Source organism: Gorilla gorilla, chromosome 18 (assembly GCF_029281585.2).
Source record: "Gorilla gorilla gorilla isolate KB3781 chromosome 18, NHGRI_mGorGor1-v2.1_pri, whole genome shotgun sequence".
NCBI classification, from domain to species: domain Eukaryota; kingdom Metazoa; phylum Chordata; class Mammalia; order Primates; family Hominidae; genus Gorilla; species Gorilla gorilla.
In genome coordinates, this window is record NC_073242.2 from 67,095,088 (window position 1) to 67,114,723 (window position 19,636).

General features: G+C 37.2%; 1 protein-coding gene across 1 annotated transcript in view; it reads left to right on the forward strand.

Moving 5' to 3' along the window:
* LOC129527454 (sodium/hydrogen exchanger 9B1-like) overlaps nucleotides 1–19,636 on the forward strand; it is a 47,252-nt gene extending 27,616 nt beyond the window's left edge. The window contains 7 exon segments of the mRNA XM_055364698.1: nucleotides 9,215–9,291; nucleotides 9,293–9,325; nucleotides 10,157–10,306; nucleotides 14,124–14,232; nucleotides 15,122–15,138; nucleotides 15,140–15,259; nucleotides 19,421–19,636. Of these exon segments, the coding sequence (XP_055220673.1) occupies nucleotides 9,215–9,291; nucleotides 9,293–9,325; nucleotides 10,157–10,306; nucleotides 14,124–14,232; nucleotides 15,122–15,138; nucleotides 15,140–15,259; nucleotides 19,421–19,636 (722 nt within the window).

Below are 19,636 nucleotides of genomic sequence, written 5' to 3' on the forward strand. Positions count from 1 at the left end.
TGTGCGTGAGTCATAAAGTTCTCTTGCCATGGTTTTCAGCTCCATTGGGTCACTTAAGGTCTTCTCTACACTGTTTATTCTTGTAAGCCATTCGTCTAATCTTTTTTCAAGGTTTTTAACTTCCTTGCAATGGGTTCCAACATCCTCCTTTAGCTCGGAGAAGTTTGTTATTACCAACCTTCTGAAGCCTACTTCTGTCAACTTGTCAAAGTCATTCTCTGTCCTGCTTTGTTCCATTGCTGACAAGGAGTGGTGATCCTTTGGAGGAGAAGAGGTGCTCTGATTTTTAGAATTTTCAGCTTTTCTGCTCTGGTTTATCCCCATCCTTTTGGTTTTATCTACCTTTGGTCTTTGATATTGTTGACCTACAGATGGGGTTTTGGTGTAGATGATCTTTTGTTAATGTTGACACTATTCCTTTCTGTTTTTTAGTTTTCCTTCTAACAGTCAGGACCCTCAGCTGCAGATCTGTTGGAGTTTGCTGGAGTTCCACTCCAGACACTGTTTGCCTGGGTATCACCAGTGGAGGCTGCAGAACTGCAAATATTGCAGAACAGCAAATATTGCTGCCTGATCCTTCCTCTGGAGGCTTCGTCCAAGAGGGGCAGCTGCCTATATGAGGTGTCTGTCAGCCTCTACTGGGAGGTGTGTCCCAGTTAGGCTACACAGGGGTCAGGGACCCACTTGAGGAGGCAGTCTGTCCATTCTCAGAACTCAAACGCCATGCTGGGAAAACCACTGCTCTCTTCAGAGCTGTCAGACAGGGCCGTTTAAGTCTGCAGAAGTTGCTGCCTTTTGTTCAGCTATCCCTGCCCACAGACGTGGAGTCTAGAGGCAATGGGCCTTGTTGAGCTGTGGTGGGCTCCACCCAGTTCAAGCTTCCCTGGCCGCTTTGTTTACCTACTTAAGCCTCAGCAATGGTGGACGCCCCTCCCCCAGCCAGGCTGCCACCTCGCAGATGGATTTCAGACTGTTTCGCTAGCAGTGAGCAAGGCTCCATGGGTGTAGGACCTACTGAGCGAGGCACAGGAGAGAATCACCTTGTCTGCTAGTTGCTAAGACCTTGGGAAAAGTGCAGTATTTGGGCGGGAGTGCCCTGTTTTTCCAGGTACTCTGTCACAGCTTCCCTTGGCTGGGAAAGGGAAATCCCTCAACCCCTTGTGCTTCCCGGGTGAGGCAACGCCCCACCCTGCTTCAGCTCACCCTCTGTGGGCCTGCACCCACTCTCCAACCAGTCCCAATGAGATGAATCAGATACCTCAGTTGGAAGTGCAGAAATCACCCGTCTTCTGTGTTGATCATGCTGGGAGCTGCAGACCGGAACTCTTCCTATTTGGCCATCTTGGAACCCATCCAGGACATCTGGTAGAAGAAATTTGTAAGCAGCAAAGTGTTCAATTTATGACCTGAGTGCTCTTAAAAGTGTTCAGTTTTATGCATTCACAAAAATATGGTTTGGAATTAGAACTTATGTATAAAAGGGAGCAGAGCATAAAAGTTTGGAAGATTTGCAGCCTGATGATGTGATAGAAAAGAAAACCCATTTTCTGGGGAGAAATTCAAGCTTACTGCAGAAATTTGCAGAAGTAACAAGGAGCCAAATGTTAATTGACAAGACAATGGGGAAATTTTCTCCAGGGCATGTCAGAGTTCTTCACGACAGCCCCTCCTGTCACAGGGTTGGAGGCCTAGGAGGGAAAAAATGGTTTTGTGGGCCAGGCCCAGAACTTTGCTGCTCTGTGTAGTCTTGGGACTTGGTGCCCTGTGTCCCAGCCATGGCTAAAAGGAGCCAACGTACAGCTCAGGCTATTGCTTCAGAGTTCAATCCCCAAGGCTTGGCAGCTTCCACGTAGTGTTGGGTTGATATGCTAGTTGGCCATTTGTATATTTTTTGGAAAAAATGTCTATTCAAGTCTATCTTAGTCCATTCCTGCTGCTATAAAAAATACCTTAGGCTGGTAATTTATAAACAACAGAAATTTATTTCTTGCATTCTGGAGTGTGAAAAGTCCAAGATTTAGGCTACAACAGACTCAGTGACTGGTGAGGTCACTATATTCACTATACATAGCACCTTCTCTGTGTCCTCACATGTTCAAAAGGGAAAACAAACTCCCTTAAGCCTCTTTTATAAAGGCCCTAGTCCCATTTCTGAGGGCTATGACTTCATGAACTAATCATCTCCAAAATGCCCCACCTCTTAACATTATCACATTGAATATTAGGCTCCAGCATATGAATATTGGGAGAACATTTGTACCATAGCAAAGTCAACTGACCATTTCTCATTTAGGTTGTTTTGTTATTGAGTTGTTCTGTATATATTTTAGATATTAACCCCTTATCAGGTATTTGGTTTGCTGGGAGGTTTTTGATTCCTGATTCAGTTACTAGTTATAGGTTTATTAAAATTTTTTATTTTGTGACTTAGTCTTGGTAACTTGCATGTTACTAGGAATCTGTTCATTTCTCCTAGGTTATCCAACTTGTCAGTATATAATCATTCATAGTAGACTCTTAGAATCCTTTTTATTTCTGTAAATATCTGTTGCAGTGTCTTCTCTTTTGTTCCTAAAAGAAGTTGAGTCTTCATTATTTTTTTTCTTAAATATTCTAGCTAATGATTTGTCAACTTTGTTGAACTTTGAAATGACTACTAGTTTCATTGGGTTTTTTCTATTCTCTAGCCTTTTTTTTTTTTTTGAGATGGAGTTTCACTCTTATTGCCCAGGCTGTAGTGCAATGGCGTGATCTCTGCTCGCTGCAACCTCTGCCTCCCAGTTCAAGTGACTCTCCTGCCTCAGCCTCCAGAGTAGCTGGGATTACAGGCATGCACCACCATACCTGGCTAATTTTGTATTTTTTAGTAGAAACAGGTTTCTCCATGTTGCTGAGGCTGGTCTCGAACTCCCGACCTCAGGTGATCCTCCTGCCTCAGCTTCCCAAAGTGCTGGGATTAGAGTCGTGAGCCACTGCACCCAGCCTTCTGCTCTAGACTTTATTATTTCCTTCCTTTTGCTAACATTGGGTTGAGTTCTTCTTTTTCCAGTTTCTTGAGGTGTAAAGTTAAGTTGCTGATTTTAGATCTTTCTTCTTTTTTAAGGTAGGTAGTTAGATATATAAACTGTCCTCTTCATATTCATTTTGCTGCATCCCACAAGCTTTGGAATGTTGTGTTTCCATTTTTATTTGTCTCAAGACATTTTCTAATTTTCCTTGTGACTTATTCTTTGACTATGTATTAATCAGAGTTCTCCAGAGGGTCAGATCCAATAAGAAATAGATATAGATATAGATAATAGATAATAGATATAGATACATATACATGCATCTAAAAGAGAATATATTTACATATATATGAAATATAATTTATTAAGGAGAATTGGCTCACATAATTACAAAGGCAAAGTCCCACAGTAGGCCATCTATAAGCTGGAAAATGAGAGAAGCTTACAGCATGGCTCCCAAAGAAGCCAGTGACATGGCTCAGTCCAAATCTGAAAGTCTCAAAACCAGGGAAGCTGACAGTGCAGCCACTAGTCTGAGGCCCAAGGCCTGAGAGCTCCCAAAAGGCTGCTGATGCAAGTCCCAGGGTCCAAAGGCCAAAGAACCTAGAGTTTGATGTGCAAGGGCAAGAGGAGAAAAGGGCATACTGCTCTGGAAGAGAGAGAAAGTGCATGAAAAAGAAATCCAAGCAAGCTGAATGTTCCCATTCTTCTGCCTTTTTGTTCTAGTCACACTTGCAACCAATTGCATGATGCCTACCCACAGTGAGGATGGGTTTTTCTCTCTCAGTCCACTAACTCATCCATCATTCTCCTGTGGCAGCACCCTCACAGATATACCCACACACAGTGCTTCATCAGGCATCTGAGCATCCCTCAATCAAATTGACAATTCATATTAACCACACAGGCCAATTGGTTGAGAGTATATTTTTGTAATTTCCACATATTTATTACTTTTCCTTTTTCCTTCTGCTATGAATTTGTAATTTCGTTTAATGTGGTCAGAAAAGATATTTGGTATGAGTTCAGTTTTCTTAAATTTTTGAAAACTTGTTTGTGGACTAGCATGCCATCTATCCTGGAAAAGTCTTGGTATGTACTTGAGAAGAAAGCATATTTTGCTATTATTGGGTGAAGTGTTGTGTATGTGTCAGACAGGTCCAATTGGTCTACAATGTTGTTCAAGTTCTGTGTTTTCTGGTTGATCTTCTGTCTGGTTATTGTATCCATAATTGAAAGTGGAATATTGAAGTTTTCTGTTATTATGATGTTGTTATCTATGTTACCCCTCAATTCTGTCTATGTTAGCTTCATATATTTAGATGCTGTACTGTTAGTTGCATATACATTTATAATTGCTATATCTTCTTGGTCAATTGGCCCTTTTATTATTATGTAATATCCTTGTCTCTTGTGCTATTATTTGACTTAAACTCTATTTTGTCTAAGTATGGCCATCCTTGTTCTCTTTTGGTTACCAAATGCATTGAATATCTTTTTCCATCCTTTCACTTTCAACCTTTGTGTGTGTTTAGATCTAACATAAGTCTCTTGCATATAGTATATATTTAGATTTTTTTAATCCATTCGGCCAATTCTTTGTCTTTTGATTGGAAAATTAGCCTATTTGCATTTAAAGTAGTTACTGATAGGGAGGGGCTTACTATTGTCATTTTGTTCACTGTTTTATACATGTCTTGCAGGTATTTTTTTCCACTTTTCCTCTCTTTCTGCCTCCCTTTATGTTTCACTGATTTCTTTTTTTGGTAGGGACGTGCTTTGGTTCCTTTCTCATTTTTATTTGTGTATCTTCTGTAGGTCTTTTCTTTGTGGTTACTGTAGAATTACATGAAAACATCTTATAGTTATAATAATCTATTTTAAATTGACAACAACTTAACTTTAATCACATACAAAAACTCTACTTCTTTACACCTCCTTCTCACTTTGTTATCAATGTCACACAATACATATTTTATATTGTTTATTCACATAATTTAATACAGTAATATTATGCTTTTACCTTTTAAATTCTATGCTTCAATTAAAAGTGAATTACAGGCTGGGTGTGGTGTCTCACATCTGTAGTCCCAGCAATTTGAGAGGCCAAAATGTGAGGATCGCTTGAGCCTAGGAGTTTGAGACCAGCAAGGCGTTATCTCTGCTAAAAATTTAAAAATATTATCTGAGTGTGGTGGTGCATGTCTGTAGTCCCAGCCACTAGGGAGGCTGAGGTGGGAGGATTGCTTTAGCCTAGGACTGCAAGGCTGCAGTGAGCCATGATCAAACCACTGCACTCCAGCCTGGGCAACAGAGCAAGACTTTGTCTCAAAAAAAAAAAAGAAAAGAAAAAAAGTAAAGGAAAAAAAGTGTTTTGCTTACCACCATTAGAGTATTAAAGGATTCTATGTTCACTCATATATTTACCTTTACCAAAGAAATTTATATTTTGTATGCTTTTGTATTTCTATCCAATGCCTTTTCATTTCCACTTGGAGGACTCCCTTTAACATTTTTTGTAAGGTAGGTCTAGTGGTGATCAACTCCCTCACCTTTTACTTCTCTGGGGAACTCTTTGTTTGTCCTTCATTTTTGAAGTACAGTTTTACTGGCTATACAGTTCTTGGTTGACAGTTTTTTTTTTCTTTCAGCCCTTTTAATATATCATCGCATTCTCTTCTGGCCTGTAGAGTTTTTGCTGAGAATTTCATTGATAACCATATGGCATCTCCCTTGTATGTGACAAGTTGCTTTGATCCTGTTCATTTCAAAATTCTCTCTTTGTCTTTGACTTTTGACAGTTTGATTGTAATGTGTCTCATTGTAGGTCTTTTGCAAATTATCCAACTTGGAGTTCTTTGAGCCTCTTGGATTTGTATGTCCATTTCCTTCTTTAAGTTTGAGAAGTTTTTGGTCATTATTTTTTTAACTGGCTCTCTGCCCCTTTATTTTTCTCTTCTCCTTCTGGCACTTTCATAATGCATACATTGGTCTGCTTGATGGCATCCTATAAGTCTCTTAGGCTGTCTTCACTCTTCACTCCTTTTCCCTTTTGCTCTTGTGACTCCATAATTTCAAATGACTAGTCTTCCGTTTCACTGATTCTTTCTTCTGCTTGATGTTATTGAAACTGCCTTTGCAAAAATTATAACTGAAGAAATTATGACAGCAAAAGATATCAGACTTAATCAACTCCATCTTGCTTCTAGCATTTAAACTGTCCTTGTTCATTCCTGGCAGTAGGATGAACTAATTTTGGGAAGGTATTCAGTTCATGGTTTGACTCTGAAACCAAGTTGATAATAGCCATTTCCCAAAAAGATCCCCTTCTTGCCTGGAACCAGTCTGCCTTTTCAGAATAAACAAATTAGCTATAACATTAGAAATTACAGTTGAGGGGTTATGCAGCCTCTGGCTCCAAGAGTCTGAACCTCCCCAAATTGCTCCTGGGGATAACATCACTATTGTAAAACCTAAAATCAGTGCTTGAGATATTTTGCAGACCCTGCACTGGATGAATCAGCTGACACCACCCAGACTGGTAATATGGCTCAACTAGTTCTGCCACCCCACCCACAAACAGAAGACAGCAAGAAAACATCATCACTTCAACCCCGTATGATTTCATCTCCAACCTGATGAATAAGCAGTTCCCACTTCCCAAGCCCCTACCTGCCAAATTATCTTTAAAAGTTCTGATCCCCGAATGCTCAGGGAGACTGATTTGAGTAATAATAAAACTCTGATCTCCCGCACAGCCAGCTCTGCCTGAATTACTCTTTCTCCATTGCAATTCCCCTGTCTTGATAAATCAGCTCTGTCTAAGCAGAGCACGAGGTGAACCCATTGGGCAGTTACACAGTCTATTGGTGATTTCCGATAGTGCATTTTTCAATTGAACTATTGTATTCCTTAGCTCCAGAGTTTCTGTATGGTTCCTTTTTTTTTTTTTTTTTTTTTTAGTTTCTATCTCTGTTAATATTTTCATTTTGTTCATGAATTGTTTCCTGCTTTCACTTAGTTGTCTATTTCTGTTGTCACTGGGCTTCATTAAGAGAGTTAATTTGGATTCTTTGTCGGGTAACTCACTTACCTATTTCTTTAGGGTTGGTTTCTGGAGATTTATTTTGCTCCTTTAATTTAGTCATCAGGTTTCTCTGTTTCTTCTTATGTCTTGTTATTTTTTATTTTTTATTGATTTTTGCCAATATTTGGGCGTTTGAAAAAACTGTCACTTCTCCCAGTTTTTATCAGCTGGCTTCATACGGAAGACCTTCATACCTGAATCAGCATGGCTATAGGTTCCAGCAGCCTCTCAAACTTTTTCTGGGAATGCATCTTCTTTGGGTTTATATATTGCAACATCCCAAGTAGAGGTTTGCCAGTTTCTTTTTCTGGAGCTGTTGCTCCTTCTGGTATCTGTCTGTGGTACTGCAGGTTCCCTGGTGCTGCATCATCTCTGACCTCTCCTTTATTCCCAGTGGCTCCCATGCATCCAAAGTATGCCAGTTGGGCGTCAAGTTAGAGAGAGAGAGAGAGCTTCAGGTAACCTCATAAAACTATTCCGTTTCAGTCTTCTCTTTCCCTGCTAACGGAGAAGCTGCAAGTTGAGTGCTTCCCAGCCAAACCAACCTGTTCGAGCTTGGGGAAGGGGTATCATGAGTATAATGCAACAGCTTTTCTTATTTGTTCAATGCCACTCTTCTTGGCTTTGCACTTGTCTGTACTACTACAACTTCTTAATGGTTTATGGAACTCCATAAAGGCTTTTAGACCATATATTGTTTTTCAGTTGGTATCTTTATGGAGAATCAAGGTTTGGAGCTTCCCATTCCGCCATCTGGCTGACATCACTCTGTTTATATTATTTTTTATTTTTATTATATTTTATTTTCTTGAGACAGGATCTTGCTCTGTCAGCCAGGCTAGAGTGCAGCCTCGAACTCCTGAGCTCAAGGGACCTCCTCCCTCAGGCTACTGAGTACTTGGACTATAGGCACACACCACATACCAGGCTAATTTCTTATTTTCTTGTGAAGATGGGGTTTCACTCTTTTGCCCAAGTTGGTCTCAACTCTTGGGCTCAAGCAATCCTTCTGCCTTGGCCTCCCAAAGTGCTAGGATTAAAGGTGTGAGCCCACCATGTACTGCCTGTTATATTTAGTAGAAAATATATCTAAAAATATACTTATGTACTATATTGAATCCACTACCCAGAGCTTAACTGAACTATTTGTGTGACTCATTCTGTGTTTTTATTTTTTGCTTTTTACTTATTACAATGAACTACAAGTATGGATATATTAATATTAATTAATATAAAATATACTGGAATCTTTTTTATTTTTTTTATTTTTTCTTCACCAAAAGCAGAAACTTAAATATGCTGAAATCTTAAATGACCCTTGAATGTTTCTAGGACTGACCCTGGAACAAAATTTTTTATGTTGTTATTACATTGTTCTTTTCATGTTAAAATCATTTGTTTTTTTTTTCATATAGTACATCAAAGAAGAATTGTTAATATAGCCCTTAGCAGCCACATGCTAAGTGCCACAAGTGTTTTGATCTCTCTCCATTCTTGTACCTCACTTAGTCTTTTTTTTTTCTTTTGGAGGTGTAGCCTCCGTCTTTCACCCAGGCTGGAGTGTGGTGGCACGATCTCAGCTCACTGCAACCTCTGCCTCCCGGGTTCAAGTGATTCTCCTCCCTCAGCCTCCTGAGTACCTGGGACCACAGTTGTGTGCCACCATGCCGACCTAATTTTTGTATTTTTAATAGAGATGGGGTTTCATTATGTTGGCCAGGCTGGTCTTGAACTCCTGACCTCATGTAATCCACCCTCCTCAGCCTCCCAAAGCGCTGGGATTACAGACATGAACCACTGCGCCTGGACTACCTCAATCTGTCTTTTAAATTGGCTATGTAAGGGGAGCATCTTGTGCTTTTTAAGTCTTTGTTTTCTGGCCTATTTATATAATGGACATTTCTGAGTTGTGTGTATATATTAAATTATTTGAGAGTATATAGTTAATGTACTAAATAGATCTACGTGTTTTCATACATGTCACTATAAAAAGACCATTTGCATATATTTGTTCTATAAAATGCTTACTTTTCTTCATGAACCACCTAGATTTGCTTTTCTGATGTGTAGTGTATGTGAAAATATTTCTTGGTGAATTTTTTTTTATTGTGTGCCCCTACGGGTGGTATGCTTAATAATGCCATAGCCTCTATAAGGAACGTATGTATTAGTCTGCTGGCAGGAATTGTTTTGGGATTTTTTTGTTCAATATTTTCCAAATGAAGACCAGGTAAATACAAAATCTATTTTATAGACGTATAGTATTAGACATTTTTTTCAAAATATTAAACTTTGGTAAGATCCATGAAATTTAATACTTAACTCTATTTTTCTAAAACTAGCCTCCAGTGCCTACTCTGTATTTAAAACTGAGCACAGCAGTGATTGATACAGGTCAATGGCTTTGATTAAAGTCTCTGCTTTCTGATTTGGCAAATAAGGAATGTCAAAAAATATACTTAATGCAGAGTATCCCTCTGAATTATACTTTCCCTTTCTCTACTAAATTGCCTATTGATGTTTGATAATTTCCCCTTAAACATTTTAGGGGGAGATAGGTTCCCATTTATTTCTGCATATTTTCTGACTGAAATTCACTCCTGCTATCCTTTGACAAAGGCAACACTCAAACTTAGCCATTTCCTGCCTTAAAGGAAAACATGCCATTACTTTTGTATTTCTGTAATTTCCATCCAAATTTAGCTGTAACATATTGACCAAAGGGTAATTCAAATATTTTTTAAGAATTCATTGGATATGTTATATGAAACTGGAGATTTTATGGGTCTCTTTTCTTCTTAACTTAAAGTAATACTTAAACCATTTTACTGATACTAGTATCAGAGATGTGGCAGAAGATGAAACGTTACTAATTCGAAATTTTGTTACTTGGTAGTAAGTCCACTAAAATGTACGGTGAGAAAGAAAATCAAAATTTTAGACATTTAATATAACATTTAAAGACATAATATCAAAGGGTCAAACATATATAATAGATAATGTCAAATCTTGTATTATATATTTAATATAAACTAATTTCTAAATATCTATCTAATTCTAGAAAAAACTTACATTGAAGAGAGGATTCCTTGTTTTGACTACGTGTGTTTCTGCTGTCTTAGGCAGCCAACATATTGGTTTACATGGATCTGGAGGATTATGCACACTAGTGTTGAGTTTCATTGCAGGGACAAAATGGTCCCAAGAAAAGGTGAATATTTTTAATATGCTATATTTTAAAAGCTAAGACAACTGAATTTTTTACATATATTTAGGAAATCCCCTCATTCTGGTTGGAAAATATTCCAAAAGATTTGCTATCCTCAAGAAAGTGTATCAATCAATCAAGGAAATAAAATATTTAGGAAAAGCAGCTGGATATATACTAATATGGAATCAGAAGTTGAGTTAATCACATCAGGCTTCTCTTTTTCCCAAGTTTTATATAATATTATTATATTACTTATATCAATCTAATTATTTTATTCATTGAAATTTTAATTATACAATTAATCCATGAAGAATGTTTGTAAAAGGCCAGGCACGGTGGCTCATGCCTGTAATCCCAGAACTTTGGGAGGTCGAGGTGGACAGATCACCTGGGGTCAGGAGTTTGAGACCAGCATGGCCAAAACATGGTGAAACCCCATCTCTACTAAAAATACAAAAATTAGCTGGGCATGGTGGCATGGTGGTGGGCACCTGTAATTCCAGCTACTCAGGAGGCTGAGGCAGGAGCATTGCTTGAACCCAGGAGGCGGAGGCTGCAGTGAGCTGAGATCATGCCATTGCACTCCAGCCTGGGCAACAAGTGCAAAACTCCATCACACACACACAAAATAATAATAAACAAACAAATAAATAATAAAAATAGAAATGCTTGTAAAAGAATAAAACATATAGAAAAAAATGTAAAAGATTTCTTTATTCCCCACCACTGTCAAATATCGAACCCCTTTACATTTTTTTAAGTAACCAGTATTCTATTTATAGACATTAAGATCGTTTCCACTTTTTGTTATTTACAAACAGTGCTGCCATAAACAGTGTTGTTCATGTCTTTTTTTTTTTTGAGACACAGTTTCACTCTTGTCACCCAGGCTGGAGTGCAGTAGCATAACCTTGGCTCACTGCAACCTCCACCTCCTGGATTCAAGTGATTCTTCTATTTCAGCCTCCCTAGTAGCTGGGATTACAGGTGCGCACCACCACGCCCAGCAAATTTTTGTGTTTTTAGTAGAGACGGGATTTCACCATGTTGGCCAGGCAGGTCTTGAACTCCTGACCTCAGGTGATACTCCTGCCTCGGCCTCCCAAAGTGTTGGGATTACAGGTACATCTGTAGGAATAGAGTCCTAGAAATGATTTTTTTTTTTTTTGAGACAGTCTCTATCTATGTTGCCCAGGCTGGTCTCAAAATCCTGAGCTCAAGGGATCCTCCCAACTTGACATTGCAAAGTGCTAGGATTACAAGCATGAGCTACCACACCTGGCTGGAAATGATCTGTGTTTTATTTTGATGGACACTGCTAAATTATCCCTTCAAAAATTTTGGTTATTTATACTCTGCCAACAGTGCACAACAATATCTAATACCTTAACTCATCAACAGCACTTGATATTATCACTAGTTCTATTCTTTTTACTATTAAATGACCTCACCATCCAATTCTTATAGTTTCTTACAATTATGTGATGTTGTTATTCTTTATTTACATTTCTCTGATTAGTAGTATAGTAAGCTTCTCTTCATATATTCTTTTTAAAATACCTATGATCTTCTTTGACCATTTTTATTGGGTTATTTATTTTTTTGTTTCTAATTTATAGTTTCTCTTAGTGTTAGGGCTACTGATCCTTTGTTATGTATATATTGCATATAATTTTTGCTTATCTTCAACTTTGTTTATGGTGTCTGGTGTATGAAAGTAAAATTTCCTATGACCAAATCTATTGGGTTTTCCTTTTTTGATTTTGGATTCTGCATCTCATTTAAGAAGGACTTTCTCACTGAAGATTATAACATATAAACATTACAAAGATATACTATTTTGTGTATTATCATTTAATATTTTGGTAGTTTTTGTTTGTTTAATTTGTTTTTTCATTTAGTCTTTTAATCTATCTGGAATTTATCTTTGTGAATGCTGTGAGGTAAGGTTATACATATATATGTATGTGTATCTTACAAACTATATATATATATACACACACACATACAGTTTGTAAGTTAACTGAACAGAGATAGAACTACATCATGCCTGATGTGTGTGTGTGTGTGTGTATATATATATATATACACACACATAAATATACATACATATTCAGACACACATATATACTTGCATGTGATGAATATGTACATACATATATATGCACATAAACTAGACAGTCATTTTTTGCCAAATTGTTTATTTATTGACCAATTCATTAATAATTCACTTTTTTAACATGAACTAAATTCTCCCATATATATTAATTCTGAAGTCTATTTAATCCTACTTCTCTATTTCTATGCCAACACCACTGTTTTAAATCACTGCACTTTTATGTGTCAAAATCTAATATAGATTATACTTCTTTTTAAAGTATTTTTTGGCTGTTCCTACACATATTCTTTCTTAGATAAATTTTAGAATCAGCTTGAGAAGTTCCCTAATCAAAAATCATAGTGGCATTTTGCTTAGTATTCTTATATAATCATAATTATAAAAGAAATGAAATGAATGAAATGCAAATCAATAAATAAAATTAAAACTGCTAGAATTTTTTTAAATGGTAAAAGACACAGAACTGAAACAAAGGTTAAAAGTAACAAACAGGATAATTATGCTGTAAAGAGTAGTAACATCGTTTTTCTTTGTTTTTGTTTTTTTAAACTATAATAAGTGGGGATCAGAAAACACAGTCATAAGGGAAATAGTTATGAAGATAGTTTATGCCTCAAGGAAGAGACATCAAAGTTCTTATGTATCTTCTGTTTAAAAAAAAATTAAACCCAGACTGAGACTGAAATCTCTTCATCCAAATTCCTGGAGAAGAGCCAGAGTAATGTAGGCCAATAGGGGGCCTTTCCTGTAACCTTTTAATTGGGGAAGTAGTACTGGGAGGCATTCGTTTCCAGAAAGGGAAGCTGGATAGGCAGCTAAATGAGAATCTAATGTATGTTTTGTTTTGTTTTAAGGAAAAAGTAACTTTAAAAGTATTCAACATGGGTTCTTTGGAAGCAGGCCTAGTAGACTTCCAAATTGTTTTTCCTAGTAGTATGTGCTATATATATCAGGATTCACTTTAATGGGATTGAGTTCCAGGATGGTTGTTAGTGGAAGGCTTCCCAACCTCCTTCTGAGATCCCAAATGTTTGCATGAACTGGGTATGTTCTCATCAGGCATGATGTAGTTCTATCTCTGTTCAGTTAACTTAGAGACAAAATCTGGAACTCATATGAAACATGGCTAGAACCCTAAGGACATCACTTATTCTGTGACAAAATGGCCAAATAGTATTATTTTATTGCTTTGTGAGTTTCTTTTAATCAAATTCTACCTAAGTGTTTAAGTAAAACTATTGAAGTGCTCAGTTTTTATTAATTAAGTTTAACATTTTTATTAAAATAAAGTGTCTTAAATTTATTAAATGTTAAGTGACTTTAGGCCAGGCATGGTGGCTCATGCCTATAATGCCAGTGCTTTGGGAGGCCACAGCCAGAGACCACTTGAAGACAGGAGTTCTAGACCATCCTGGGCAATATAGCGAGACCCCGTCTCTATAAACAATTTAAAAATTAGCCCAGCATGATGGTACACACCTGTAGTTCTACTTGGGAGACTGCGAGAGGATCACTTGAGCCCAGGAGTTCAAGGCTACAGTGAGCTAAGATTATGCCACTACACTCCAGCCTGGGCAACAGAGCAAGACCCCATCTCTAAAATACTTAAAAAGTGAAAAAAAAGGTGAGGGAAAACTTAACTTTCTGAAATATATTTATGTGCCAAAATAATTATAAATATATTTCTCTTTTCTATAGATGAAAGTCCAAAAGATTATTACAAATGTATGGGATATTTTTCAACCACTTCTTTTTGGTTTAGTTGGAGCAGAAGTATCTGTTTCATTGCTTGAATCAAATATTGTTGGTAAGAATAAATAGAGCACAAAAAATATGAAATTCAAAAATATTTAAGAAAATTATAAATGCATTTATTTTTATTTACAATATATCTTTGAATGGCTACAAGGACCTTCTTCAGAAACACATGTTGATACAGTGTCATATTTTCATATTGCTCTTCCTTTACACTGTGTGCTCTTTCTTTTTTAAACCAAGGACAGCCCTGAATATCTTCCCTGAGTTATCTAAGGAAATAAATATAAGATTTCTTTCCTGAGGGAACATATTTGATACGATCAGCACTTTTTGAGTACTTTCATTTAAAACTATTGGCTGGGTATTGTGGCTCATGCCTGTAAACTTAGCACTTTGGGAGGCTGAAGCGGGCACACTTCTTGAAGTTAGGAGTTCAAGACCTGCCTGGCTAACATGGGGAACCCCATCTCTCCCAGAAATACAAAAATTAGCCAGGTGTGGTAGTGCGCGCCTATAATCCCAGCTACTCAGCAGGCTGAGGCAGGAGAATCACGTGAACCTGGGAGTCGGAAGTTGCAGTGAGCTGAGATTGTACCACTGCACTCCAGCCTGGGCGACAGAGCAAGAATCCTTCTCAAAAAGTAAATTATTATTAATAATAATAAAAGTATTCAAAAAAAGTCTATTAGTTCAGAATTGTATAAATGTCATCTGTCTTATTTTTCATGGAACCCCCACCATCAGATACTGTCTTGCACTTTACAGAGAATCCTCCATCATATTCATTTTTTATTATCATTGTTTTATGTAAAAATTAAACACATGAAGAGACAATAGCCTTAAAATGCTTTCAAAAGTTTTAGAAATCATATTCCTGGGCATAAAGAACACTTCTTCACAAATATTTTGTTATTTATGTTTGTTTTCATCTGTTGTAGGCATATCTGTTGCCACTCTTGAGTTTGGCATTATGTGTTCAAATTTTAACCACATATCTATTGATGTGCTTTGCTGGTTTTAGTTTTAAGGAGAAAATATTTATTGCTGTAGCATGGATGCCCAAAGCTACAGTACAGGTAAGAACATATTAAGCCTATTGCTTAATGCTTTTGTTTTGATGCTTTTGAAATTTAAAATGAAAAATGTTACTCCAATCACAAAATATGAGCTATTATCCTTACTTTTTAAATGTTTGATTGATCATAACTATTCATTAAAATTAACGTAACCGGTCCCAGCTACTCAGGAGGCTGAGATGGGAGAATCACTTGAACCCAGGAGGCGGAGGTTGCAGTAAGCTGAGATGGCACCACTGTACTCCAGTCTGGGTGACAGAGCAAGATTCAATCTCAAAAAAATAAATAAATAAACAAAAACAAACAAAGAAACTCAATGTAACCTTTTTCTATTTTTACTTTTATTTTCATTTTGAGACCAGGTCTCACTCTGTCACCCAAACTGGAGTGCAGTGGCATGATCACGGCTCACTGCAGCCTCAACCTCCTGGGCTCAAACAATCCTCTCACATCAGCCTCCTGAGTAGCTAGGATCACAGTCACCTGCCACCACACCCAACTGCTTTTTTTCAGTTTTTTTTTTTTGAGACAGTCTTACTCTGTTGCCCAGGCTGGAGTGCAGTGGCATGATCTCAGCTCAATGCAATCTCCACCTCCCAGGTTCAAGCGATTCTCCTGCCTCAGCCTCCTCAGTAGCTGGGATTACAGGTGCACACCACCACACCCAGCTAATTTTTGTATTTTTAGTAGATATGGGGTCTCACCATGTTGGCCAGGCTAGTCTCAAACTCCTGACCTCAAGTGATCCGCCCACCTCAGCCTCCCAAAGTGCTGGGATTACAGGCATGAGCCACTGCACCTGGCCTTTTCTTTCTGATTTTTTTGTAAAGAGGAGGTCTTGCTATGTTGCCCAGGCTGATCTTGAACTCCTAGGTTCAAGTGATCTTCCTGCCTCAGCCTCCTAAAGTTCTGGCATTACAAGCATAACCCACTGGGCCCAGCCAATGTAACCTTTTGAAATCTCAGTTTTAAAAGCAATTATTTTGAAATCAAAAAGTATTCTTTCAATAAGTACTTCCTAAGTTTATGAAAATATGTTTTTTATTTTCCTAAAATATATAATAAGAATATATCTGAAAATTGGAGTTTTTATATTTTGCTGAATATAACAAAGCTAAATGTTATGATTTTAAAAAGTAGAGACACAGGCCAGGCATGGTGGCTCATGCCTGTAATCCTAGCACTTCGGGAGGCTGAGGCAGGCAGATCACTTGAGCTCAGGAGTTCAAGACCAGCCTGGGCAACATGGTAAAACCCCCGTCTCTACAAAAAATACAAAAAAATTAGTCAGGTGTGGTGGCACGCACCTGTAGTCACAGCTACTTGGGGGCTGAGGAAGGAGGATTGCTTGAACTCAGGAGGTTGAGGCTGCAGTGAGCTGAGGTCATACCACTTCACTCCAGCTTGGGTGACAAAGTGAGACCCTGTCGCAAAAAAAAGTAAAGTAAAATAGAGACACATTGATTTTTTAAAAAATACTTTTCCTACCTTGCCACTCACTCCATCACACAAATGCACATATATTTTTTTAATTACACATTTATTTGTATACTATTTGGTTAATGGCTAAATCCCTGCCCCCGCCCCCTTGATAGACTACGTAAGGACAGGGACAGTGTCTGGTTGTTGCCGTTGTTTTTCATTATTTCTCCCTGGCACTTAACACAGTGACTGACATGCAGGAGGCAAATAGGTATTGCATGCCTGCAAGGATGAATGAATGGAAAGGGAAACCTTGTAATTTTGCCCTGTTATTCAAGGATATTCTCCTCCTACTAAAATATATTGCTACTTCTTGTTAGACTGTTTAACTTGGCAGCATAATATACCTTAATTTCCTGTGACTCTTTTCTTAGTTGTTATTCCAAAACAGAAGCTCCTAAATTTTCATGCAAAAAATCCTCTATTATCATGTTAGAAAAGCAGGTTCATAGGGCCAGACTACCTGTTTTGAATACCATGTTACTTGCCTATAACCTCAGGAAAATTATTTTCTAGTCTCTCAGTCCTTCAGTGTTCTCATCTTACAATGAAGTCTATGACTGTATCTGTTTCTTAGCAGTGTTGTCAGGATTCAATGAGATAATCCATGTAAAGTGCTTAGCACTCTCTCTGGCATATGGTGGTGCTCAGTTAAAAAAACAATGCTGTTATTTTATCTTACCTTCAAGAAATATAAATAATAACTTTTTATTTTTAATGTCTACTCTAGGGAATAATAAATCTGCAAAAGGAGTATCTGTTCTCTCTCCTTCCAACAATACTCTTGCAATTTTGTTTCATTATTTCATAATTTTCATAAAGCAGGGAAAAAAGAAAAGCAGGTATGAGGAAAGAGACCACTCACTCGAGTCCTGCAGTATTATTCTGCTTCTGCCTATTCCTGTCTGCTGGCTCCAGGCTAGCTTCTACAAAAAGAATATCAAGCTGGTTCCAGGAACTGGCAAGACATAAAAAATTAATTATTTATACAAGTAGAGTCACAACAGCAATAATAGATAACAATAATGTCACAAGTAAATACGATCAACAAATATTTAAATTTCAATTTTAAATTATTTTCACCTTTATCCTCTTCCGCCGTTCTCTGCTGCTAAAATAAAATTGGCTAAGGATCAACTTTCTCTTGTTCCTTAGTTTTGAGTTACTGATAAAAATTAGACTGGAAAAATAGAAGCTATTAGGAGAGTAAATAAATAATTTAATTTACAAATGTAAGATCAGCTTGGCAATTGGATTTTTTAAAGAATAATATTAAATCTCAGTCACTAGGAGGAAATCATTTATCATCTAATAAAAGTCCTCACATAATAAGGTTGTCATAAGAATTAAATGAATTGATAAATGGAAAGCTTTAAGAATGATACCTGACATATGATGAATGCCATATAACTATAAAAATATTATTTCTAGTTTCACCATTATCGTCATCATCTCTTAAAAGTCAATGGGTTTGGTTTTTGTTTTTGTTTTTTCTGTTGGCAGTTCTTTTATGTTCAAATCCTCTTCTAAACTGTAAGATTCTTTCAAGGTGGTTTTCTGCATGATTATTTTTTTCTCCCTAGCATCCTCCAGCATACTGGATCATGTTCAGTACATTAAAAGTTATGATATAAAAATAATACCATTTTAAATTATTGATTTAGGATATGGAAATTGATCTTAAATTGAGGGGTTCTTTTGCCATAATGTTCCATATCAGAGGTAATGTTTCTACTATTATGTTGTTACTTTGCAACTCCATAGAAAATATGCTATATATTGGTATTTAATTCCCCCAAATTTTAAGGCAATTTCATGCCTAGTTATTAAACACAAGGAAAGAGAGTTAGCAAGAAATTTGCTTTATGTTATTAAAAATAATGTGGTAGAAAGTAACTAGGGAAAAAAACCTGTGACCCGGTAGAGTCATTCTAAAACAAAAACTTCAAAAGAACTCAATCTCTGACCTGGCAGGGGATGAGGAGTGAAGGAGAAAGAAACTTACTACTATCTGAATACCTACTCTGTGCCAGGTATTCTTCACATCCTAATATTTAATTTTCACAACCATCCAGTAAGATAAGTATTTTGTTCTTCGTTTTACACGTAAGTAAGTAGAAGGTTAGAGAGTGTGAGTCATTTGTACAAGGTCACTAGCCTGGTTGCAGCAAAAATAGAATTCAAACCCAGTTTGCTAGATTCCAAGCCTGCTGTCAGTTCTGCTATAACCCAGTGCCCCCTGAATAAGGAGAACAATGAGAAGAAGGGCAACAAATCCTAGAGAACCATAAGAAAACTTAATATTTTATTTTGTCTTCTTGTAGTCAAAAACCACTGGAACATGATAAAGGCAACTAAGCAAAACCGGTTTCGTTAGAACTCCTGGTGTTATGAGGGCAACACTCAAAAGAGATATTTGAATAGAGGAACACTGAGAGGACAAGAGTGCAAAATCAGCCAAAAAATGTTTGCATGCTGATTTGTCACTATTGTACTCTTCCTCCACATATATTTGCTAGGAAGAACATGGAACTGATGAGTAACTTATGAAAATTACTGAGTACTTTTTTTTCTAATAGTCTAGTACTAGATTTTGTTTATTTTAACAGAGCCATTTACATTATATATTAACTCAGTTTAATATTTTTCTTTATGCCCCATTTTTACCCCTAAATGTAGGCTGTGTTAGGTCCTCTGGCTCTAGAAACAGCAACAGTCTCCGCACCCCACTTGGAACCATATGCAAAGGATGTGATGACAGTAGCATTTTTAGCCATCTTGATCACAGCTCCAAATGGAGCTCTACTTATGGGCATTCTGGGGCCTAAAATGCTTACACGCCATTATGATCCAAGCAAAATAAAACTGCAATTGCCAACATTAGAACATCATTAA